The sequence below is a fragment of the Myotis davidii genome, unplaced genomic scaffold (assembly GCF_000327345.1).
Source record: "Myotis davidii unplaced genomic scaffold, ASM32734v1 scaffold118, whole genome shotgun sequence".
Lineage (NCBI taxonomy): Eukaryota > Metazoa > Chordata > Mammalia > Chiroptera > Vespertilionidae > Myotis > Myotis davidii.
In genome coordinates, this window is record NW_006290441.1 from 70,245 (window position 1) to 97,154 (window position 26,910).

At 42.4% G+C, this 26,910-nt stretch overlaps 1 protein-coding gene across 1 annotated transcript in view; it reads right to left on the bottom strand.

Moving 5' to 3' along the window:
* Positions 1-26,910, bottom strand: part of PARVA (parvin alpha) — a 66,822-nt gene that overhangs the window by 22,519 nt on the left and 17,393 nt on the right. Inside the window, exons 2-6 of the mRNA XM_006763456.2 lie at positions 24,844-24,933; positions 24,692-24,762; positions 23,134-23,236; positions 6,944-7,084; positions 2,434-2,549 (exon numbers count right to left, since the gene is read on the bottom strand). Coding sequence (XP_006763519.1) covers positions 2,434-2,549; positions 6,944-7,084; positions 23,134-23,236; positions 24,692-24,762; positions 24,844-24,933 — 521 coding nt within the window. The remainder of the gene's footprint in view (positions 1-2,433; positions 2,550-6,943; positions 7,085-23,133; positions 23,237-24,691; positions 24,763-24,843; positions 24,934-26,910) is intronic.

The following is a 26,910-nucleotide window of genomic DNA, read 5'->3' on the forward strand; positions in this document are numbered from 1 at the left end:
GTTCTTGACCTGGCACTCAAAGGGCACAGAGGAGCGGTCATTCCCCCAGGAGGAATGGCCTAAGCCAGTGGTCGGCAAACTGCGGCTCTCGAGCCATATGTGGCTCTTTGGCCCCTTGAGTGTGGCTCTTCCACATAATACCGACTTCTGCGCATGCGCCACCAAGTTTCAATCGCACTGAAGAGCCGCATGTAGCTCGTGAGCAGCAGTTTGCTGACCACTGGCCTAAGCAAACAGGCAGAGTCAGAGCACAATGCATTGAGGGGAGGTTTGCAGGGAGGGTGCCATGAGTCAATGGGGAGCCAAGTGAGTGCTGGTTTAGAATTTAATCCTCGCTGGGTGGGCATGAGCAGGGACTCATTGCATCAGGTTCCTGCATAGTCAGAGGCCCTTGGAGGGTGGTCTGGGCAAGGAAATCAGTTGTCACAGCAAATTCATCTTCCTCAAAGGCTGAGGTGAGTGTCCACAAGGACCTTCTGGCACTGGTGTCTATTGAAACCTGCCTTCTTGACCCTCCTGCCAAAAATTCCAGAACCTTCTCTTCACATTCTCAATAGCCACAGAATCTAGGGTCGTCGCAAAAGACTCTGACAGAAGGAAAACTAAAGCTGGGTAAAGAGTATATCTGAAAGAGATGAAGAGGAATGGACTAGCAAAGCAAAAGAGGAAGTAAACATCATTGAAAGGAGACCCGATGAGGATAAATCAGAACTTTTCCAAATACACCTTTAACATAGGTAACATTTTCACAGGGGGCCGATGGAATCTGTGTTCTTGTCTTGTGAGGCCATCACAGATATAAAACCTCAGCCACACATCACACATAATTAAATGCCTTTGTACACAATGGAAAAGAAATCTGGGTTAAATGACCCCTCACACACCCATCCTGATTCACCTCAATCCACTGTTCCCCAAAGAGCTCTCTGTCGTTCAGTGACTCACAGCCAATTCCGAGTCCTGCTTCTGTGCCTGTTTAGCTTGATAAAGCAAAACACCCCATAAAACCTGACGTGCATTGATGCCATTTTATGTAACGTGTCCTCTTTTCTCCCTCATGCTAACAAGGCTGCCTACGGGACAAATTAAACCAACAACAGCCTTCAGATGGCCCATAATTGAGCTCAAAATAAGGCATGAGGCATGGGCTTGCAGTGACCACTGTTTCAAAATAGGAGCCCTCCTTCTCCTGCTCAGATCTTGAATCATAGTGTTAAAAAAATATAATGAAACGGATTCACACATTATTGATGGGTAAAAATAACATAATAGAGAGATGGCCTGGATTCACTAGGAAGATGCTTGGATCAGGAAGCTCTGGGCTGGCCATGTATCCACAGCAGACAGAAAATGCTCAGCACCATGCTTGACACAGTTGAGTGCTCAATAAATGAGGCCAATTAGTCCCTTCCAGTCACCTGCACTTAATGTCTGCACCACACACATTCACATTGGCTGTGGGGCCCTGATAGCCCTCTCTGCTGTTTATCTCTGGGCGGGGCCAAGGTGTCATAGTCCTATTATGCCCCCTTGATGTGTAGCAAGTTCAGTACCCAGAAGGTGTAAAAGAAATACTTTTTCATTAGGGCACAACTGAGCACCCCCAAGTCCTCTTCCAGTCACATCTGATCCCTGAAAGCTCAGCTCAAAGACCTTTTGTCCTGAAAACTGGCCTGGCCTGGCGCTGTAAAGCTCACCAGCTCTCCAGGCCCGTCCTCACCACTGGACGCAGAACTGCCATATCATTCTCCATTCCAGATCTCTGGATACTCTGGGCGCTGCTTATAAGGGGAGTCTTCCCTTGCAGCATGTTTATTTGGAAAAGAACAGAAACAAGCAAACCAAATGACCTTTTGCTAAATGGCATAAAGTTGGAAAATAAAATTGAATTTGAGTATCTAATGGGGTTAGGGGTAGAATGAGATAGTCACAGGGAGAGTGCACACCCTCATTGTGGAAATTACACAGCCATGTGAATGGAAATTCCATCCAACGATCTGGAAAAGATGACTTGAGAGCCCATCTGTGCTGCTTGGGGCGGGTGAAAAGGGGCAGTGTCCTCAATCCAGGCCTGGCCAGTCAGGTCTCTCAAACACACGCATACACATGCACACGTGCCCTCACGTCTGTCTCCTCCCCATACCTGTGCACCACTGTTTACCCAAAAGATGATTCTCTATGGTTTACAGGGTGTGCATGCACACACACACATACACACGCATGCACACACATACATACACACACATACACACCTCTTTCCTCCTTATCCTTTTAGACACACCTCACAAACATACACACCATACACCCTCAGATATACATTACACAGACACCCTCCTGACAAAAACATGCAAACCCCAGGTACCTGCCCACCTAAGGCATTCCATATACAAGCACACACTCTCCCACCCTTGGCACGCATGGTATCTGTCTTACCTGGACCACAACCACTTGGATGGAAACATGGTCTGGCAGTCGGATTGGGGCCCTGAAATACTGGGACAGAGCAACCAGCAGGTGCAGGATGGCTACCAGGCTCTTGGCATGAACAGCTGAAATAAAAGATGATGTAAAAAGTTAGAGAATCTTCTTCTAGGTTCTAGGCAGATACAAGCAGATATTCGAAATGTATCACATCCACTGCCCCTGTAATCCCACCCCTGAGGATCAGGGGACACCCTTGGTCATCGCAAGCCTCACCCTGGGCCGCCTCATTCTTGGCCAGGTCCCAAGGAGCTAGCTTCTTAGATCATGCCATTGCTGGATTTCCAAGGCCGTGCCCTCTGCTTTGATCCAAGGCTCCCACAGAGACCCTGACAGTGGCTGAATTCTGAGTTCAGATCAGCTCTCCATCACCTCCATGTCTTTGTTCACTCTATTTTAACAACCCTGGGTGTGTCTGCTTTGCACCCTCCTTCCCTTCCCACTTGACTGTGAGCCCTTTGGATGATCACCACTACCCTTCTCCCAAGGATCTACCCGAAGCAGGCTCTCCATACATGGACACTGAGTCAGGAACGCTGGACCCCTCCCCCTTTGATGAGGGCTCTAGATTCCTGGAAGAAAGCATGACAGATATCAAAAGGGCTTTGTTGCTCTCTTGAGTGTTAGGTATGGTCAGTGTAGGCAGTGCCCCTTGGGGAATAGCTGCGAGGAAGTGTTCAGGACCAGCTGGCTTCTGTAGCTACAGAGCGATGTGCTAGATGCTAAGCCATTTATACTAGAGAAATCTGGGCAACTATTGGGTTATAGTTTTCTCAATAGATCTGAGGAGAAAAGTACGGTGATGTAATGGGGTGCACACACAGTTGTGCAGGCTGGAGCTTGAGTTCTGACTTGACAACTCTACCATTTATTTACTGCCGACAAGACCTCTGGGAGGCCACTCAAGGACTCGGAGCCTCAATCTGCTCATCTTCACAGTGGGGATAGCTGTGCCTGTGCAGAAATACCGCTTGTAAAGCACTTCCAGAGATGATGTAAGCAAAGCTCCTAGCCCGTAGCAGATACTTTTTATTATAATCTGAGAAAGTGCCTCGCATCTAGGCAATTAAAGCACTTTCTCCCCTTTGTTTCTCATGAAAGGGACGATGCCCCAGATACTTTACCTGTCTTCACAGTCCTACCAGCCTCACGGTTCTTCATTACAGGGGTCATGCAAGGCAAGAACAGAAAAATGCCCATTTTGCATACTTAGCATGACCTGGGCCCAGCGTTAGGGTGTCCTTCTGTCTGGGCTAGGATTGATGAGTCTGCTCTACAGAAGCCTTGAGAAATCACCAAGAAAAGGAAGTGATTCAGACATTCCTTGGGAACTCATTAGAGCTTCTTATTATCACAAGGCTTTCCATGGACTGCGAACAGCAGCTCAACACCACCATCAAGCAGCAAACAGCTAAGATCTGCTTCTAACTCCGCCTTCCAGAAGTTTTCAGTTCTGAGCTTCCGAGCATTGTCAATAGTGTCACCCGTCGTAACAGCCTCAAAAGAAGGCTCCGGAGGTGGTGTGCTCACTCACGTGATCAGAACTGCTACACCCTCAGTCTAGTCACCCCGGGTTGTAGGGCATTTGCTACCTTTCTCCCTTTTAATCACAAAACACAATGCTAGAAAAGCTGTAGCCCAAAGCTTGTTCTTGCACCCTGGTGACAGTGTATGTCATCGTGACTGTCTGGTGAGCAACACAGAGCAATGTCATAAGCACCATGCCGATGCCAGACCCTTTCAATGAATACTCTGTCCAGGGAATTTTTTTTCCCCTCAAAGAAATAATTATACAGTTTCTCTCTCTCACACACACTACATGTACAAAGATGTTCATTATTGTGTAATATATCTAGAAAACACTGTCCACTAGCAAAAGGTTCATTTAGACCAGTGGTTTGCAATTTTCTTCTTCTTCTTTTTTTAAAAAAATATATTTTATTGATTTTTTACAGAGAGGAAGGGACAGGGATAGAGAGTTAGAAACATCGATGAGAGAGAAACATTGATCAGCTGCCTCCTGCACACCCTCTACTGGGGATGTGCCCGCAACCAAGGTACATGCCCTTGACCAGAATTGAACCTGGGACCTTTCAGTCCTCAGGCCGACGCTCTATCCAGTTACGGCTATTATTATTCTTAAGCAGAGAAACCCTTTGTTCTAAAAGCCATTAGACAAAACAGATGAAAAAAGGTCAGCTGCTCTGGTCTCTGAGTCCTAATTGCAGCCTCCCCCCGCCCCCCCCACAGGTGCTTCTCCTCACCCCCTTTATCCTGCCTGGAAAGATGACACAATGTCCTCAAAGTACCAGGAAAGATAACAGGAGGGACGGAGCTTCCCCCAGGGCTGTGCCTGTCACATTCCTCATGGAAGAAACCAGGGCTGCTTGTAAACAGGCCCAGCAGTTCTTGAAGCCCTGAGGCATCCTAGGGAACCTGCCATGGAAATAATTATTCCCTCCCACCTCGTCATTTATCTCCCTTCTGGGAATCCATGACGGGACTAATTCAAGAAAAGCAAAAAGAGACACAACCTGAGACCTTCAGCAATAGGCTGCCAAACGTCCTGAAAGGATCAACGCCAAAGGGTTCAGGTTACTGGGGAGGTCTACCCCATGAAAGAGCGGCTATTAGAAACAGTAACTCTGAAGACCACATGGGAATACAGAAAATATGTATGACTTAATGAAAATAACAAAACACCTGATGCACCTGACTTCATCAAGTAAAAATATGCGTTGATGTGGAGAGTAGGGGGCGAAGATGAAAATAGCCAGACGAGAGTGACAGTGTGAGCAATTACTTTACTCATGCACATTTCCCTATGAGAAATGACAGTGAACATGATGGTGGTCCTCATGTGGCTTTTAAAAGTCCCCTTCTTCTGTCCAAGCCTTTCCCCGGGTGGGTTCCCTCGTAAGTGAGAAAGGGTTTTGTTTGGAAGGGTACGTGGAGATGGTCCATATTCAAAGGAGTGGGAAATAGGATTAAAAAACAAACAAACCAAAAAACTAAGCAGGGGTCTTGATGAGAGGACTTTGATGCTTATTACTTTATGCTTCAATGCTTATGACTGTTGTGGATTTCCAAAATGCAGGTACATTTCTCAAACCAGTGATCAAGCTTCCTTTTTCCTCCCTTCCTTCCCCACTGAACACTATTAGCACGCCCGGGACACAGCGCAGACAGCATCTAGGGCCCAGAGCCACGGCCTCCCCCACCCATGTCTCCCTGGCAGAGGATGCCCTGTTCCCTGTGCTGTGCGAGGCGGCTTTTCACACTGTGCGAGCAAAGGTGTAATTATGCTGAAGGAGGTACTTGGTGTCTCGCCTCCAATGTCAGATGTTAGAAACATGCTGAAGAGATTCTCACTGGCAGTTACTGGGTCTCTACGCTGAGAGGTGAAGATTCCTTTTTCTTTGCTAAGTTTGAAAGGTGTTTTTATGGGGGTGGGGGGGTGAGGATGTGTCCATTTTAGGTTTTATAATTGGGTTCACTAAGGGAAAGTATTGAGCCCTTTAATACTTAAAACAAAGGCAAAGAACACAATCTAAATCATGTTATCAATCTAAATGCACACTTTTATCTATTGCAAGCAACTAAACAACTCTGGACTCCCCACAGGAAATAACGTCACTCTGGAGTCACCGATTTGCTGATTGAATGTTGGTTCTGATAAAGACTCATTAAGTCCATATTAGACATCTAGACCCTTGAGGCAGCAAAAGAATGAATGGTTCATACTCTCTGAGATCCTTGACCTATCTAGCTGTGAAACCTGAACTGAAAAATCCTGTTCCAATGTCTACAATGTCAGCCATATCTTCTCTTCTGGAAAATGAGTGATGGAGAGGAAGGCTGTGGGTATTGTTCTAGAGCAGCGTGGGCAAACTTTTTGACTCAGGGCCACAATGGGTTCTTAAACTGGACCGGAGGGCTGGAACAAAAGCATGGATGGAGTGTTTGTGTGAACTAATATAAATTCAAAGTAAACATCATTACATAAAAGGGTACGGTCTCTCTCTTTTTTTTTTAGTTTTATTCATTTCAAATGGGCGGGATCCAGCCCACGGGCCGTAGTTTGCCCACGGCTGTTCTAGAGCCATGCCCTTACCCACCCCCACCCCAGCTTCTCAGTTGCCTGCACTTAAGGATCTCTGCTTCCTGAAGCCCTTAGAAGAGTGTTCTCAGAAGGTCGTGCTGGGACACGGAAGTAGCTCAATGAACACAAGTGTCCTTCCTCTCCCCATCTTACACGAGCGCCTACAGAAAAGGCACCCTGGATTTTAACATCACTTGTCCCAGAGAGTCCTCTGTGTGGGAGATGTGTCCCTCCTCAGTAAGATGAATGGGCCTGCACCCACACCGGGCCGGCCAGCTTCCTGGCTGGCTTCTTGGGGAAACCTCCTGGTACAGACCACAGGCATCATTCACCAGAGCCCTTTCTCTTGGTAACACTCACAGTCTACATTCCACTTGATGCTTCTGGGAGGAAGTTTCAGGGTTTCATTGATCTTCTCCAGGACAGTCTGCAGCTTTTGCTTCTGCGCAATCTCTGACTGGGTGACCTCGGCTACATTCAGCTTCTCACTCTCCAGTTTCTCTGGGGCGACACAGGAAAAGAGAACAGCTGTGATCTTTGGCCACAGACAACCCCAACTCATATGCATGCCCTCACACATCCACTCGCTCGCTCATCATACACATGCATACCTCGTTTTATTGCACTTTGCTTTATTGCTCTTCAGAGACGTTGTGTTTTTTACAAATTGAAGGCCAGCCCCAGCAAAAAGATGATGACTCATTTTATTGCAGGGATCTGGAACCAAACCCACAGGATCCCTGAGGTATGCCTGTAGATGAGGGACACTGCTCTCCCCTCCTTGTCTGACAGTGGCTCTGGGGGGGCCAGTAGGTGAAGACCTTGAATCCCCAAATTATAAGAGCCCAGGACCTTAGAAGTGGGGCCTTTAACCCAGTCTGTCATATTTGAGCTCTTTTTTTTCCCTATCTTTCTGGGGGTTCTCCCTCCTCTTTTCCATTCTGCCTTCTCTACCTGGAAAGCCTTCTGTGCTTCCCCTGGGCAAGTCCTTATTCAGGACGTTTTGTACATCCCCGTAGTATAATATGTGTCATGCTGAGTCATAGTTATCTGTTTTAAGTACCTTCTTTCCTTTAAAACCCTCTTGGAAAGTTACTTATTTGGCATGTCCTAGTTCATCAATTCTAAGGCACACCTTTTTTTTTTTTTTTTTTAAAGATTTTAACAACCCTGAAACCAGGTTCTGTCTTAAAATTGGTGGCACTCTACAAGTGCAGTCAGGCAGGTAGAAGATGTGAGTTTTCACGCTTCCACATGTGTGCGTTTGTTTGTAGCTCTGCTAGTGTGGCCACTCCCATGTCTCAATAAGCCGACAAGAGCAGTTTCAAAACAGAAAATAAAAATTCTAAGTAGTAACAAAGCTTTGCATAGGGTTTTTCTTTTTTCTCTTTTTGGGTGGTACTTATATATAATGGTATGTTTTAAAATCAATGGTTATTGTATGCAATGATATAACCGCTTAATACTTAAAATAATTAGATTGTGCTTTGCCTTTATTTGTCTAAATTCTTATGCGTGTCTATTAGAAAGAACTTTAGACTCTCTAACAAGAAATACATTATCTGCTATTAGATCCACCCAAGTTGCCCTCCACACCTCGTTCAGGATTAATAGAACTGACACTCTGAAACGTCTTTAAAGTATCTTTTCCCCTCATTTTTAGAGGCTGTCATACAAAGTAATTAAACTTTACCATACATCAATGATTCCCCTATTGCTAACTTATTTTATTTTCAAGCAGCTTTAGCTGATCCCAGTCAAATGCCCCTTGGGTAATGATGAGGTTGCCTTGGGAAATTCCTGCAGGTCCAGTGCATTTAATTCTTTTCAGTGCTTTAATAGGATGCTCTCCAGCTATTCTTATCTCTGATGGCCTGAAATATTAACTTCCTCTGTAGTTGCCCGAAGCCATCATTCTTTATTTCTAAAGTTCAGGGATTTAGCAAGTCTGCATGTAAATGTCTTCCTCTTGAATGTTACACCTGGAAAAGGCCCCATGAGCCTTTTCCGTTTTTAGGCTGCAATTCCTATCTTGGACCCTCTTCTACTGAAGAAACGACAGGTTGTTTTCATCTTCCATTGCCGTTGCAGTAGGGGGAGTTTGGTAGAGGCTGCCCGAAGTGCTAGGTTAAGGAAACCTGTGAACCTTATCTTGGCTCAGAGGGAGAGACTGCTGGGATAGAAAGGCGACACTGTCCTGGGAGTGGGCTGGGATGCCAGAGGGGAGGAGTGGCAGCAAGAGAGCCACTGTAAGCTAGCCTTCTTGTGTTATACCATTGCCTATGACTTTCCTATTTATAGCCTGCCGGCTTTGGACTTCTTGGAGTGAATAGGTTAGGTCTCTGAGACTGTTTCCTAGGTCAATCACTTTTCTTTCTTCCTTCCTTCATTGCGTTCTTTTCTTTTTTCTTCTCTCTTTCTTTCTTCTTTCTTTTTGCACTATTGGTCCATTCTGTTTTCATTTCTAAAAACTTGGATTTTACACAGTACATACTAGGACAGTCATTGTTTCTCTGGTTCCATCAATATTTGTAAGTAGTCTGACACTAAAATTATAATGCATTTTTCCTAAAGATTTTTTTTCTTTAAGCATCTGGCATTGTTTATTCAGAGGAACTTTTAAAGCTTTCTTTCTTTTGCATTCCTAATTTTTTAGAAAATGCAATTCCGTGGTCCTTTTTTCCACTTTAGTAATTATGCTTTGGGTTTTCCTTTTTGCCTTTAATTTTATGGTTGGATATTTTATTTTAGCGTTGGCATTATGTGGACTTGAGGAGAGGCTAACTTGAGGTAACCCTAATTAAGAGTTCTAGGTATATCGCTTCATGTTCATAATACACAGAGAACTCAAGAGTTCTCTCTCATTAATGAAATGAGATTACAGTGTATACATTTTTCTACTACAGGTTTTGTCACTCAAGGACATGAGTATTTTTCTATGTCAATATATATAGGTATAACTCTTTTTAAAAATATATATATTTTATTGATTTTTTTTTACAGAGAGGAAGGGAGAGGAATAGAGAGTTAGAAACATCGATGAAGGGAAACATCAATCAGCTGCCACTGAGCCAAACCGGTTAGGGCAGGTATAACTCTTTTTTGTTTGCTTGTGTGTTTGCTTGTTTTTTTTTTTTTACCCCCTTTACCCTCCATGTCCCTGTCTCTGGCAATCACCAATCTGTTCTTTGTTGTTTTTCTTTTATTTGACATACTAGAGGCCCAGTGCATGAAATTCATGCACTTGGGGGGGGGGATCCCTCAGCCTGGCCTGCGCCCTCTCACAGTCCGGGGCTCTCAAAGTCTGGGACCCCTCACTCCTTACTGCCCTCCTGCGGTGGAGGTGGGAGAGGCTCCCGCCACTGCCGCTGCACTTGCCAGCCGTGAACCCAGCTTCTGGCTGAGCGGCACTCCCCCTGTGGGAGCGCACTGACCACCGGGGGGAAGCTCCTGCGTTAAGCATCTGCCCCCGGTGGTCAATGCACATCATAGCGACTGGTCGATTTGCATATTAGGCTTTTATTACATAGGATAAGTGAGATCATATGCTATTTGTCTGTCTGAATTATTTCACCTAGCATAATGCCCTCAAGGTCCACCCATGTTCTTGCAAATTTCAGAATTTTATTCTTTCTATGGCCAAATTTCACTACATACATAAATCACATTTTCTTTATATCCACTCATCCATTGATAGACACATTGTTTCCATAGCTTGGCTATTGTCAGTAATGCTTCAAGGAACACAGGGGTGCATCTATCTTTTGGAGTTAGTGGTTTTGTTTTCTTTAGATAAATAAATACCCAGAAGTGAAATTGCTGGATCCTAGGGTAGTTCTATTTTTAATTTTTTGAGAAGCCTCCATATATTTTTCCACAACGGCTGCACCAATTTACATTCCCACCAACAGTACATAGGGTTCCCTTTACTTCATATCTTTGCCATCACATAATTCTTGTCTTTCATTATAACAGGTGTGAGGTGATATCTCTTTGTGTGATTTTTAAAATTCCTCACTTGAGGATATGTTTTTATTGATTTTAGGGAGAGAAAGCTCACTGGTTGCCTCCTATAGGCACCCTGACCTGGGATCAAACCTGCAACCTGGGTATGTGCCCTGAGTGGGAACCAAACCTGTGACCTTTTGGTGTACAGGATATGCTCCAGTCAACTGAGCCACACCAGGCAGGGCTCATTGTGGTAGTGTCTTATGATCCTTTGTATCTGCGGTGTCAGCTGTAATATCTGATTTTATTTGCCGCCCCCCCCCCCCGCCACCCTGCCCCTCTAGTGAGTCTAGCTAAAGGTTTGACAATTTTGTTTACCTTAACCCCTAGAGTGCCGGGGAGCGCAATCACGCTCCTCCTGTCTTTTGCCAAAAGTGCCGGGACCGCTATCAAAGTTTCGAAATGGCGTCCAGTTCTAAGTCTGCTTTTATTGGGGATGATGATATTGCTAAATATGTCAATGTAGTAAAGGTTTCCTTAAGTTTTTGAATATGTAACTTCATTTACTTGTGATTCATAATTTTTTTCCTAAACTGTTGTAAAATCAGCTAAAATGCCTTGGCAATTTTAGCATAGTTCCTAGGATACTGGTTGGCACTCAAAGGGTTAAAAAACAAACCAGTTCTCAGCTTTATCAGTCGTTTCTAAAGTCTTTTCAGCCTCTTTATGTCTCTACTAGAGGCCTGGTACATGAATTCGTGCATTGGTGGGGTCCCTCGGCCTGGCCAGCAATCGGAGCTGATCAGGGCCATCTTGCCCAGTCCCCATCGGGGCCAGTGGCTGTGGGGAGAGAGCAAGGGAGGTTGGCTGTGGGAGTACACTGACCACCAGGGGACAGCTCTTGCATTGAGTGTCTGCCCCCTGGTGGTCACTGCACATCATAGCAACCAGTTGACTGGTCGCTTAGGCTTTTATATATATAGATATGATATATCTCACTCAAACATATATCATGGGTATCTTTCTACATTGATAGATATCAATATAATTCATTCTTTTATAGGACTATTAACCTTTTTTATTCAACCATTCCCCTGTCAAGTTATATCCTACTTTTCCCAATTGGTAATCAAGTTTCAATAAACATCTCGTGTGTGTGTGTGTGTGTGTGTGTGTGTGTGTGTGTGTGTGTTACCAAATGATTATTGCTGATAGAAAGAAAAATTATTGCCTTACCTTACAGATTTTCTCCTTGAATACAGTTATCTCACCAAATCCCCTTAATAGTTCTATTGTTTATCTGAATTTTTAGCATGGGGGGGGGGCATGCAAATAAGATAAAATGCAGTCATGTCTACTTTGTAAGCTTATATCACTTATTTCAATTTTATGACATTTTAAAAGATTTACATGAGAACCTTTTCTGCTATTCCTAGCCCCCTTTTAAAAATATTCAGCTCTCAAAATTTAAGAGATCCACTCAAATAGTCATATAGTTAAATAATAAAACTCACTCCCTGTTGCTAAGGAGTTAAAGAAAATTTGTTTTTCAAGACTCATAGTTTTCCTCTTTTGTTCTTTATTAGGCAAATTTTAGCTAGCACTATGGAAATTTTCTGTTGCAGAAATTTGAGTCCTCCAGGAAATTGTCACTCATATGTTGCCATAGTTCTGAAAATTGTTCATCATTAGTTTAACTTGTTGTAAAGTAGTAGGCATGATTTTGCTTTTTAGAAAATTTTCTCAAGTAGAATTATTTTGTGAATCTTTCAGTTGTTTTTGAAGTTAGCGAAAAATGAAACAGCATTATTCAAAAGTTCTGAAGTATCAATACAAGGAAGTAAAACTCAATTACTCTGAATGATAGAAGAACTGAACGTCCTGGTGAAAATGTTGCCATATAATTCTTATTATAGTAATGTAACCACCTCTCAAAGAAGTAGAATACATCCATCCTTTTTTTAGTATGAGTGAGTCCTAAGTTATATATTTGTGTTTCCAATTATATGGGGAGGGTTAAATTTTTTTATGTATCATGGTCAGAAAACTTGGTCTGTGTAATAATTTGTTGAGACTTACTTTGTGGACACAGTCAAATTTTGTAAGTCATCCATGTGCAGTTGAAAAGAATGAGAATACTGTGGTTTTGAGGTATAGCTAGTTAATTATAGTGTCCAAATCTTTTCTATCCTTATGAACTTTTTTGTTAGTGTGTTAAGAGAAATATGTTTTAAAAATCTACCACTGTGATAGATTTGTCAAGTTCGATCAAGCCTACAACTGAGGTACATGCCCTTGACTGGAATTGAACTGATGACCCTTCATTCCACAGGCTGATGCTCTAACCACTGAGCAACTAGCTATGGCTGTCATTTTGAATTTTTATACATTTTATTCACAAAAGTGCATTTAGATTTAAAATGTCTTATTTTCCTGGTAACTTTAGTCTCAATCAATATGTAGAGATTCTCTGTAGTAATGCTTTTGGCTTTAAAATCTACGTATTTTGTCTGATCTAAAAATGGCTACCCCAGCTTTCTTTTAATTAGTAATCATCTAACATATATAATTATTTCCACAGTTTTTCTTTCAACCTTTGTCTTGTAAATGTAGATAGCATATAACAAGATTTTGTTTTGTTACCTAGAATGACAATCTTTTTTAAATGGATTTAAAAGTCAATTTACATTGATGGGTTTACCACTATACTTGGATTCACTTTTATTATACTGCTTTTCTGATCCTTTACTTTCCCTTACGTCCTTGGATTAAAGTTTCTATTCATTTTCATTTAATTTTCTCCCCATTACTAGTAAGGAGGTTACACACACTTTTATTTTAGCGGCTACCTTAGAAAATTTATCACGTCCATTTAATGTAATAGATTCTTAAATTAATCGGTATCTTTAGTTAATCAGCATCTTTATCAATATCTATAATAACAAAAGGGTAATATGCTAATTAGACCGGACATCTTCCGGACATCCTTCCTGACGAAGTGGGGCTTGAGGGAAGCCAGCCCTGGTCCCAGGTGCCTGTGGGCAGCCGAGGGAAGCCAGCCCGGGTCCTGGGTGCTGGAGGGAAGCCGGTGCTGGCAGCCAGGGGAAGGAAGGCCTACTCTTGGACGAATTTTCGTGCCTCAGGCTTCTAGTACCAAATAATACAAGGACCTCAGTGCACTAACTCCAATGTCACTCTAACTTAAGCACTATAATTTTGTAGTATTCTGATTCTACCTTAATTTTTTAAATGAACAAATTGGACATTATTGTGGTTGTTTTATATTTGTTCAATTATTGCTTCAGTCTACCCACCATGGTAATCTTTGCTCACCATTTTTGGTTGCATTTCAGATCTTCCTTTTAGATTCATTTTCTTTCTTCCTGGAGTGAAGTTCTGCTGGTAGTAAACCTTTTCCGTTTTAGTTGATTTAACATGAATTCATTTTTAAAAGTTTTTTTTTTCCTGGGTATAAACCTGTAAGTTGACAATCTTTTTCTGCACTTGAAGATTTCATTTCAATATTTTTTTGGCTTTTGTTCCTGATGAAAGACAGCACTCAGTACATTGTCCTTTTATAAGTAATCTACAGTGTTTTTAGGTCTCATTATGAAGTATGTAGGTATATATTTCTTATTCTTTATCTTGTTTGGGATTCCCAGAGCTTCCTGAATCTGGGAGTTCATGTCTTTCATCAATTTTAGAAAATTCTCAGTTGTTATGTCTTTAAATATTGCCTATACTCTAATATCTTTCTCTTCTACTGCTAGAATTCCAATTAGCCATATGTTGCATCTTCTTTAAAAAAAAAATCTGTCTTTAATTCTGTTTTTTGCACTGTTGTCTCTCTATATTGCATTCTAGGTAATTTCTTTAGTGCCATCTTCTAGTTTATCCAATTCCTTCTTTAGCTGTGTATCCACTGAGGTTTCTCATTTCATTATTGCATTTTTTTCATCTCTAGACATTCCATTTGTTTCTTTCAGATTTGTCCTATCCAATTTTGATAGTTCCTGTTCTTTAATTATCCTTTCAATAGCCTTTTAAAACTTTTATTTTAACATATTAAACATACTTAATGTTCCATAACTGGTCAGTTGTTAATATGTATAGCAATGGTAGGATGGACCTACAGTGTATTGTTTCTGTTGATACCTGCTCATTATAGCTTGCTTCTCCTGGGTGTGGTGATTTCTAATTGTGGGCTCATTTTCTCTGGAATTTTATCTCTGGGAGTTCTTTGTGACCTTGTTTTAAAATTCATTTCTCTAAAAGGATATATTTTTGCTTTTGCCTTGGGGAGCATTAAAACTGGGCCACATGTTAACTACATTTTCAGCATAGGAGTTTTAAATGCAAATAATTCGTGTGAATCAGAGATTTGATAAGGAATTATCAAGTTCAGACTTTTTTTCCTGTTCCGCTCATATCCAAGTCTGAGAGACATTTACCCTTACTGTCTCTCTCTGTGGGACCAGATTTCTAGTTGACCCACTGAAAGTATTGCCCTTCAGAGAACCTTTGTTAATGGGTTTCTTATCCAAACCCCTTTCCTGCTCAGACTCTATACAGGCTTTGTCTCTTGATCCTGTATGTGTGACCCATTAAACCTCAGGCTATAAGCCATTAGGAATGAACACTTATCTCATTGGATTTACACTTTATTATATTTGGCATTAGGAGAACTTCCTTCCCACACCATTTTAGCCGTGCAATACAAAATTATGTTTTTAAAGTGTGCAATACCAAGAGGATTTGATTTGAACATTTAGCCATCATATTGAACAGAAAATTTTCCTGTTATTATATTAACTATTACATTGTGAAAAAAAAACTTATTATGGTGATGATAGCCAACATTTCTGACTTGTTTCTAATACAATTTCTTTGATATTTCACTATTTAATATGTTCACTGTTAGGTTACATATATTGGTCTTTATCATATTTAGGTAGTTTCCTTTCCTTCCTGTTTTCCTTGGGATAGCTGTTGAAATGTATCATGTATTATTTGACATCTATCAAATGAATTCAGTTTTGGTACTGAAATTTACATATGTACTCTACCACTTTTTATAAGATTGATAATATACAAACATGAAAATAATGCAAGCTGTGAAAATTAAGTCTCCTCTCCACATTGTCATCCCAAGTGCCCTAGTCTCATTCTACCGAGAAAACTTACTGTGACTGTTAACCAGAGGTAGTCTCTACATACTCGAGCATTAGATGTGTCCTTAAACACACACAGTGACACTATACTCACAGTTCTACACCATGCTTTCTTTTTACTTAGTAAGACATTGTAGAGAGCTTCTCTGCTACTTATAAATAGAAAATGACTTTTGAGTTTTTCATAATCCACAAAATGCCTCCACCAGTTTAAGAATAGCAGTAAGCATTATCTTCAACTCTCCTAGAATCAACGACTTGTTACAGGAAGACCTCAGAGCAGTGCTGTTCAAAAGAATGTACTGTTATGATGGAAATGTTCATTTTTGCACTACCCAATATGGTAGCCACTAGACACATTTGGCTACTGAGCTCTTGAAATGTAGCTGGTGTGACTAAGAAAATGTATTTTAAGTTTTAATTATTTTTAATAGCTACATGCCACTAGGTACTGTATTAGACAGCTCAGCTACAAGGTTGCCTAGGCAATCTCCTGATCTTTGCTGCAGAGAAATATTTTAATAGAAGAAACAAGATTTGAACTCAGAGCTTGTGTCTTTCTCTCTCCATTCCTCGTTTAGTTTTAGCAGAGCTGCTACTTCAACTGAAGTACTTTTGGATCTAAGAAAGCAACTCTCAAAACCAATATGATCAAAGCCCTTTAAGATGCTGCTCATTCCCCACATCACTAGTTCTCTTGAAGCTTTTCCCACCTGTACTGCCCCCTCCTATAATTTGATGCCATAATCACCTCACGAGGAGATACTCTGCTGGAATTTCCTCCACTGGGTCTAAGCAACCCCCCAGTCACTGATCTTCTTAAAGCCCCATTTCCGATCTTGTCACTTTGCTCACAAGCCACTGAAAATAGTCTAAAGTTCTTAGTTCAAGGTCCTCTATGATGCGGGCTCACCTTCTTTCTGTCAATAAACTTTTCATTTTGGAAAGCTCGTAAGGTTTACAGAAGAGCTACAATGATAGTTCAGACAATCCTGCACATCCTGAATCCAGTTTTACAATTGTTAACGCCTACTCATCACTGTCTCCTCAGTCTCCTGTTCTGTGATAGCTTTTTATGACCTCGACAGTTTTGAGGAGTGCTGGGTTTTTCTTGTGGAAGGACTGGTGCTACGGGTTTTGGTGAGGAAGCCCACAGAGTGGATGTGCCCCTTTCACTGCATCATGTCAAGGGTACATGCTGTCACCATAACTTATCACTGTGCTTGCCTCCTCCCACATCAATATTACAACTAAATTATAGGACAACCATCTAAAAAGACAGGTTTTACAGTCATGATGACTAAGAATTGAGAGGGATATCTCAGCTGCAGAGGTCCCCGTGAGGGGTGCCCAGCCCCATAAGGACTCACTTGCTTACAAATTCTCTGGGCTCCAGCACAGGGGCAATGGCTCAAAGAGTGCCAGAAACATATAGGGAGGAACTAAATTGGATGAGGGCTGGAGGGGCCAGGGAGGCTCTCTCCAGGGGCCGAAGTGCTGGCTGGTGCCAACTCTGGCTAACACCATTTGTCCTAGCCAGGTGAATCCGACACCCTGCTCTACACACGCACTTCTTGTGCTGGACCCGAACCTCTTCCAGTGGCTCCTCCACACAAGTGGCCTGCCTCTCTTCACGCTGTGGTCTTTCCTAAATACTCTCAAAGCTCCACAAACCCCAAACAAGCAGCTGTTGGCCTCAGGATGCCCTTTACTTCTTGATAAGTGACCTCAAGCTCCGCACAGGCAGCAACCAGTCTCAAATTGTATTGTAATTCCTTGTAACGCCTATCAGATGGCCTGAAATCTGGCTTAAGTGGCGGCAAGTATTGGCAACTAAATGACCACAAACCTAGCACAAGTGGCGATTGGCATCATCTCCACTTGTGCCCACCAAAGTGTCCCAAGCTGAGTATAAGTGGCAACCAGCCTTGGTTTGGAGCATAGCCTCCCAGAGTTCCCGCAAGGCCGGCACATGTGATAACCCCCACAGATCACTTTGTAGCTCCTACTCGGTGGCCTTAAGCGCAGCACAAGCAGCAGCTGACCTTGACCTGCAATGGAGCCCCTCCCAAGAGGCTCCAGAACCAACAGACCTGGTGGCTGGCTTTAGACTGCATCATAGCAAAACCCAACCAGCTCCACAAACGACACACCTAAAGGGCAGATTAGCTTGGCACAAGAGCCCTGCTAAAGTGACTCCTGCTCTGTGGGGTCAGCCTCCCGCACACCAGCTCAGCCACTATCGTCAGCACTCTTAGCCTGTCAGCCTGAGGATCAACCACACTGAGGTGCCAATATCAGTAAAGGCTGAAATATGGCAGGAGGGCCCAGACGGCCCACACAGGGGATACCTTGGAGCACCTGGATCAGGAGACAAGAAATACTATGTCCTACAGGACACCTACTACATAAAGCCACTCTTCCAAGATAGGAAAGGTAGCTATCTACTTAATACATGAAAAGAAGTAAATACAATGAAGACAAGTAATCTACCAGAGTTCAAAACACTAGTTATAAAAAAATGTTCAATGTATTTAGGGAAAAAATAGATGATGAACTTAGTAAGAACTTCAAAACAGAGATAGAAAATATAAAAAGTAGCACTTAGAAATGAAGGATGCATTAGGTAGAATTAACAGCAGATCCGATGAAGCAGAGGATCAAATCAGAACTTTGTAAGAAAAGATAGTGGGAAACAACCAACAGCAAAAAAATTTTTTTTAAATGAGGACAGTTTAAGGACCTTTGGGATAACATCATAGGGTTACCAGAAGGAGAAGGGAGAATGCAAGGGATTCAAAACCGATTTGAAGAAATAATGACTGAAAATTCCCCCAACCTAATGAACAAAATAAACCTACTAGTCAAGGAGGCACAGAGCCCTGAACAAGATGAACCCAAAGAGGCCTACACCGAGACACATTATAGTTAAAATACCAAAGGTTAAAGATAAAGATTGCATCTTACAAGCAGCAAGAGGCAAATAGTAACATACAAGGGAACTCCCATGAGACTGTCAGCTGATTTCTCAACAGAAACTGCAGGCCAAAAGGAAATGGCATGAAATATTCAAAGGGATGAAAGGAAAACACCTAAAACCAAGATAACTAGGCTATCATTTAAAATCAAAGGAGAGATAAAGACTTTATCAGAAAAGAAAAACTTAAGAGTTCATCACCACAAAGGGACTTCTTTAAGAAGCAGAGAGAAAAATATTCTCACTTGACAGGCAAACAGTAAAAGCAATGGATAATGCTAGTACAAAGATTAAAAAACAAAAGTAGAAAGATCATTTGTAATTACAATAAAGTAAGGGCTACCCACAAACAAAAGAAATAAAAAAGAATGACAAAAACAAATATGGAGGGCGTGAGTAAAAATTATAGTTATTTTAGAATGTGTTTGGACTAAAGCAACCATCAACTTAAAATAGACTGATGTAAACATAGTGTGGTATATGGGAAGCACATGGTAACTAACAACCAAAATTATATAATCAAGAAATAAAGAGAAAGGAATCTAAACATAACACTATAGAAAGTCATACAAGACAGCAAGACCATAAGAAAGGAAAAGAGAACTACAAAAGTGGCAATAAGTACATGCCTATCAATAATCACTTTAAATGTAAATGTACTAAATGTTCCAATCAAAAGACATAGGTGGCTGAATGGATAGAGAAGCAAGACCTGTACATATGCTGCCTACAAGAGACCCACTTTAAATTAAAAGCAGACACAGACTGAAAGTAAAGGGATGCAAAAATACATTTCATGCAAACATAAATGAAAAAAAGCTGGGGCAGCAATACTTATATGAAGTAAAATGGACTTTAAACCAAAGGCTGTAAGAATAGACAAAAAAGGGCATTTCGTAATGAGAATGGGATCAATCCAACAAGAGGATAAAACTCTTATAAACATTTACGCTCCCAATGTAGGAGCACCTAAATGTATAAAGCAAATATTGACAGATATAAAGGGAGACATCCACAGTAATAGTGGGGACTTTAACACCCTATTGACATCAATGGATACATAATCCAGATAGAAAATCAAAAAGAAACAGTGGGCCGAAACCGGTTTGGCTCAGTGGATAGAGCGTCGGCCTGCGGACTGAAAGGTCCCAGGTTCGATTCCGGTCAAGGGCATGTACCTGGGTTGCAGGCACATCCCCAGTGGGAGATGTGCAGGAGGCAGCTGATCGATGTTTCTCTCTCATCGATGTTTCTAACTCTCTATCTCTCTCCCTTCCTCTCTGTAAAAAATCAATAAAATATATTTAAAAAAAAAAAGAAACAGTGGACTTAATGACACATTAGACCAGATGTACTTAATTGGTATTTTTAGAACATTTCAACCAAAAGCAGCAGAATATACATTCTTTTCAAGTGCATATGGAACATTTTCCAGGACAGGCCACATGTTAGGACACAAAATGTATCAATAAATTTAAAGTCATAGCAAACATCCTCTCCTATTACAATAATATGGAACTAGAAATCAATTACAATGAAATCAAGGGGGGGGGGATCAAAAGATATCTTGAGACAAATTAAAATGAAAACACACAACCACCCAAAATCTATGGGACATAGAGAAATCAGTTCTAAGAAGGAAATTCATAGCAATGAAGACCTACCTAAAGAAACAATAAACATCTTGAATTAACAAACTAACTTTACACCAAAAGGCACTAGAAAAATAACAAAGCCCAAAATGAATGGAAGTAAAGAAAAAATAAAGATCAGAGCAGAAAGAAACAAAATAGTCTGAAGAAACAACAGAAAAGATCAATCAAACCAAGAGCTGGTTCATTGAAAAGATAAACACAATTGATTAATTTTTAGCCAGATTCATAAGAAAGGAGAGAGGGCCCAAATAGATAAGACCAGAAATAAGAGGAGTAGTGACAACTAACACCACAGAAATACAAAGAATTATAATACTATGAACAAATATGCCAACAAATTGGACAATTTGAAAGAAATTGATAAATCCTAGAAACATACAAGCTTCCAAGACTGAATCAGAAAGAAACAATCTGAACAGACTGATAATTAATAACAAAATCCAATCAGTAATTTAAAAAAAACTCCCCCAAAAACAAAATACCTGGATCAGATGGCTTCACAAGTGAATTTTACCAAACATCCAAAGAAGAATTAATACCTATCTTTCTCAAACTATTCCAAAATATGTATGTATGTCCAATGGAATATCACTCAGTTATAAAAAAGCATGAAATCTTACATTTGTGGCAACATGGATGGACCTAGAGGGTATTAAGGAAAGTGAAATAATTTAGAGAAAGACAAGGACCATATGATTTCACTTATATGTGAAAATCTAAAAACAAAATGAAAATAGAAGCAGACTCAGAGAACAAGTTGGTGGTTGCCCTATGGAAGAAGGTTTGGGTCAAAAAGGTGAAAGGGATTAAGAAGTACAAATTGGCAATTACAAAATAATCACAGAAATAAACGGTACAGCCTAGGGAATAGAGTCAATAATCTATACTAATAAAAGGGTAATATGTTAATTAGACCAGACGTCCTTCCTGACAAAGCCAGACCCGGGCGAAGCTGCCCATGGTCCCAGGCGCCTGCAGCTGTGGCTGGCCCAGTGGGGTCCCTAAGCCTGGACTGCGGGATCAGGCCTAAACCAGCAGTCAGACATCCCCCAAGGGGTCCCGGATTGGAGAGAGTGCAGGCCGGGTTGAGGATAACCCCCCCCCTCCTGTGCACAAATTTCACGCACCAGGCCTCTAGTATTGTAATAACACTATGGTGTAGGTGGGTACTAGATTTCAGATGGGATGATCACCACATATACTGGACACCTGAAACTAATAATACTGTATGTCAGCTGTACTTAAAAAAAAAAATCCACCTCTCACTAATATGCTCAGATATTGATTTCTAAATACATATCTAATAAAAGAAATCAGGGCTTCTTGGAGAAGTGTTTGATTCCAGGGCCAGAGTAAGAAAATCAGAAGATGAGCCCGGTATATCTTATGATGCCAGAAAGTGCTAAGAAAAAAAAAGGAGGCAGCATGTCGAAAGTGTGCAGGAGCCAACCTGAAAGAGCCCCCAACAGTCAAAACTGGAAATATATCAGCGAAAATGAATAACGATGGCATTGGATTATAATGTGTAGTATAAAACAAGCATCCTTGTGTCCACACTGACATAAATAAGTCACTGGGGAATAGAGGACAGTGTTTCCTTACAGAAGAATTCCAACTAATAAATGTAGAAGGAATAAGGAAAACAGAAAATCCTCACTAGACCATCACAGTATTAACTGAGGCAGGCCTGCTCCACCAATTGAAATTAGTGAAAGAAGTTTAAGGAGAAACAAGATCTGTGCAAGACTTAACCTATCTCCTCCCAAATAAATTAATTATGAAGAGAAAAATAGTAACGTTTTAGTGAAGAAATCTAGCAGACACCACTTTAACCAAATGATCAAAGTGAACACCACTAATAATATGATGTTAACATCATGTCCTCCCTGATATGATACAATGAGAAGGAAACATCACTTCAGTGGTATTCTTCCCCAAAATGTACAACTCTAATTTAATAATTATTTTCTCTTGTCCAAATCTCTGAGGTGGAAGAGAACCATGTGTGCAGGTGTCTGGTGGACAATTAAGCATGAAAATCTAGAACTCTGGGCAGAGGTTTGGACAAGAGAAAAAAAATGGAGAACAGTGAGGAGAAGTCCAAATAGATTCAAGTTCAGTTTGTCTTTTCAATACTAAGATCACCCCTGAATCTCCTTTCCCTCTCCCACGGCCTTAAATTTTCACATGAATAGCCATGAACCTACACAGGGATACACACCTTCACAGAGGTGACAGACACTGAAACTGATCACACAGGCACATATTCCCACACACTTGCACCCAACCTAGAGAAGGGCACGCACAGGAACACACACACACACCCATAAGTCACAGAGGCACACATGCAGACCCATAGATCACAAAGGTCCAAACACATATGCTGGACACACCCACTCATAGGTGACAGAGGTATATAAACACATACACACACTCAGACACATGTGAATATATCTACAGACGCCACAAATGCAGTCTTGTGGAGAGGGTGAGGCATGTTTTCCAGTATATAGTGAAATCTTTTCATCTATTCAGTGGAGGACCTTGACTGCTGGGGGGCGGAAAGGGGGAGGCAGCAGCCCCATCTGGTCATTGAGCCTCCCTTGGCCATTCATTCATGTAAAACCGATCTTGAGGAGACATCTAAAAGCTCCACTGGTCTGTTATTCCACACTGTACACATTCCTATTCCATTGCAGGTGAACCACTGGGAACTGAGAACAACTCCTTCTAACCAGGAGTAGGGGGTCCGTCCACCTGCTATTAAAGATCCACCACAACAGTCAACTCTCCTCTTACCAAACAGCTTCTGCAGGACTTGTCCGTCATATAAATCCTCAGCCAGGTCTTTCACAATGATTCTTTCTCCAACCAGCACGTCATTAATCCAGTCAATTAATACCTAGAGAGAGAAAATAAGAGAAGAGCCATAAGGTATTTTCTTATAGACCAGCTTTCTTATCCTGGACACATACAATCTAAATGAACTTCCGGTCTTGAAAGCAGCAGAGCTCTCCACACGACCCAATATGTGGACAAGCAGCCGCAGGGTGAGCCCCAATGGCCCTGCTAATTCTCAGGTGTAAGCCCTTCTAGTGCTGGTGATACCAGTGCTCCTTACCCTAACGGCAAGCAATCGTCAGTGTTCGGCGGTGTGGCTTTGTACTGAGCCAAGTATGGGCTTTGGAGTTGAAACCCAGCTTTACCCCCTAAGTATGGGCCTCTGTGTGTTCCTCACTTCTCTCTCTCCATCACCCACCCAGCATTTATTAATACCTCCTGTATGTCACACTCTGTGATGGATCCTGAGAGTACAATGATGGAACAATTAATCTAACTCCAAGAAACTCCGTATGTAGTGAAGGAGACAGAGAAGTGTCATAGGGTGACTACAATGACAGAACCAAATGTAGAGACCATAGCAGCACTCAGAGGGGCTGAGCAACAACACTAGGGTTTATAGGAGGCATCCTGGAGGACATGAACCCACTTTGACCGTAATCCAAAGAGGAAGTAGAGGTGTCTGGTTAAAGGGACTGCATAAGCAAAGGCAGGGCAGTGGGTGAGCTGGAAGCAAGCATGGCGTGTATGGGGAGCCACCAGGAGCAGGTCTGGTGTCCATGTGTGGCCAGGCAGGGGACAGTCTAAGGTTGAAGGAGCAGCTAGAGCAATGGAGACCCCAAATACCACCCAGGAGTGTGGGCTTCAACCTGCAGTTGGGAAACTGCAGGCAGGTTTTTGAGTGGGAAAATGATAGATTCAGATTTGCAGTTTGAATGAACCACTCTGGCACCCAGTGCCTATTGGTCTTGTTTCAACTGAAAGCTGGAGAAGTTGAAGAAGAAAAACATAGGGTGGGAAATTGGAAGGGGGAATGAAATGAACATCTTGAGGGGTGCCTACATGCCAAATGTTGTGCACAGTATTTCATTTAATACCATATAGTTCTGTTTGCATTACATCTCCTCCACTCAGCTGTGACCATAAACCAGTTGGCTTCTCTGAGTCTGTTTTCTCATCTGTGAAATGGGGGCTGATAACTAATTCCTCCTTCACAAGGAGCTTTGGAGGGTCCTTCATAAAAGCAGTGAAAGGAGTGTGTGGACTAAGACCCTGGCAAATGTGAGCTTATTTGCACTAACTTCTCTGATCCTCATTATCAGCATGACTCATTGGGTATTTGTCCCACTTGTGTTGAATCTTAGATGTCCACTTACTGGACCATGAGCTGCCTGCTGGCAGGCACTGACGTGACTTTATTCTCCCAGCAGTGGCTCGCGTGGTGCCTGCGCAGGGTGTGTGGTCTATAGACACCTGTTGTGTCTGGGAGACAACCGGAGCCCTCATGTCTTCTTACCTTCATCAGTTCTTGGAGTTTGGGGTCGCTGCGCGAGTTTGGATCCACCATTGTTCGCACTTCGTTCTCCTCTTTAAAAAGAAAAGGGGGTCAGTGCGGGTGGCTCCACTGGGAGGCATCAGGCTACCCCAGAGAACAAGAGACCCAGTTACCCAGCATGGTGTCCTCCGGGTCCAGCTCGAAGGGGATGGGGCTGAGGGGCAGGTTGATGGCGTTCATGCCCTCCTCCTGAAGCTCGGACACTGTAGGGAGAAGAAAGCACAGCCATGTTACAGCCGCCGATGACAGGGGGGTGGATCTGACAGACGTGTTGGATATTGACATTGAGAAACAAAACCACGAAGGTTTGGTCACAGCGGTGGCTCAGCCTGCAGTCAATCCCCCAGCTCTCCTTGCTAAAAGGACTGAACTGTCCCTTGTAGCTCACCTTGTCCAGCTGTCACCCCATTCCCTTTCCTCGGAGGAAGTTGGGAGGTCTCTGCCTCCTCTCAGAAACAATCTCAGAATAAGTGAAAGCGAGGTGGGCAGGGAAGTCTTTCTTAAGTCTCTGCCTTTGGTGTCCTGCCGCCCCTCCTTCAAAGGGCTTGCTGTGGGAGCCTGATACCTGGTGACTGGATGAAGGCGCTCACCACATGAAGGCTGCCTTTATGCTGTCCGCCATCTCCATGCTCGGCTCAGCCTTCTCTCCTGATTTGGCATTTCTCCCAAGTATTTTTCTGATTGTCCTACTTCACCCCTTCCAGTTGCTGTGAGAAAGTCTCAGTCCAGCCTCTTTCCTAGGCTCTGGTCTTACCCCTTCAAGCTCGAAGGAGCTGAGGGCCCTAGGGGCCATCTCTCCTAAACTCAGTGACTTAAATCCTCTCACCTCTCTATTCAATTCCAGTTCGGATAATTACTTTTTACCAATCAACCACACACACAAAAACACATTCTCTCTCAAAGTGTCGGTCAGCAGAAGGTTCTTCAAGAACTAACATGGCAGCGGCAATCAGCCTTAATAGAAGCCATGTCCCATCTTTCCATTTTATTTTATTTTTTATCGACTCTGGCCTCACAGATTGCCAGTATACACTTGCAAGAACTCTTGAGCACAAGGCAGCCACTTACAAAGAGTTCTTTCATATTAGCAAACTCACTGATGGTTGCAGTTGGATGGAGAACGAGATTGCCTAACAAAGGCACTCTACCCCAAAGAGACCCAACTTGCATTATAAAGCTGGCATTTCATCCCGTGGCCGTGGGCCCTTGACATTTATGTGGGATATCAGCCAGTCACCGTCTTGAATCTCCAAATTCACAGACACCCATTACCCTATAAAAGTCTCCACCATAAAACATGATGAAAAATATAAGCGGTACCTTATATTTTAAGACTGAAATGATTCTATAGGTAAAGGGTTGTTTTTGCTTTCTAGAGAACTGTTTCCTTAGACTTCTATAATATCTTCTATTCCCCCCAGGACGGCAGTTTGCTTCTTTTCTAGGCTGTTTCTCACAAAGCAGCAATATTTCCATCACTTAATAAGCACTGCTGCGCAAGAATGGGAAGTGAAAATAAAGTCACGCATTATGCGGGTGAGAGGCTGCGCCTACTGGACAGGGAAGAAACGGGTTGTTACTGGCCAGGACCTCTCTACCTACATTCTCCCCCAGGTCTGTGCTGTCCAACATGGGAGGGGTTGGCCTCATGCGGCTCTTTTAATGCAGATGAATTAAAAAAATTTAGTTTCTTTGCCAGGTTGGCGTGGCTCGTGGTTGAGCATTGGCCTATGAACCAGGAGGTCCTGGTGAGGGCACATGACCAGGTTGTGGGCTCAATCCTCAATGTGGGGCACGTAGGAGGCAGCTAATCAAGGATTCTCTCTCATCATTGATATTTCTTATTTCTCTCTCCCTCTCCCTTCCTCTCTGAAATGGAATAAAAATAATTTTTAATTGAATCTCTTAGTTGTACCTATCACATTTAAAGTGCTCGATGGCCCACATGGAACTGGTGATGACCATACTGAATAGCACAGATGTAGATTTCCATCATCACAGGAGTGGACAGCATTGTCCTAGATGATCCCATACATCTACATGCTGATGTCTGCATTTCAATCTCCTGCCTAGGCCTGACCCTGAGCCATAAGCTTACTGGATGTCTTCTGTTTTGTCTATTAGCAGAGGCCTCACATTTAGCCATCTGAAACAGAACTCTGATTTTCAATACCCTCACC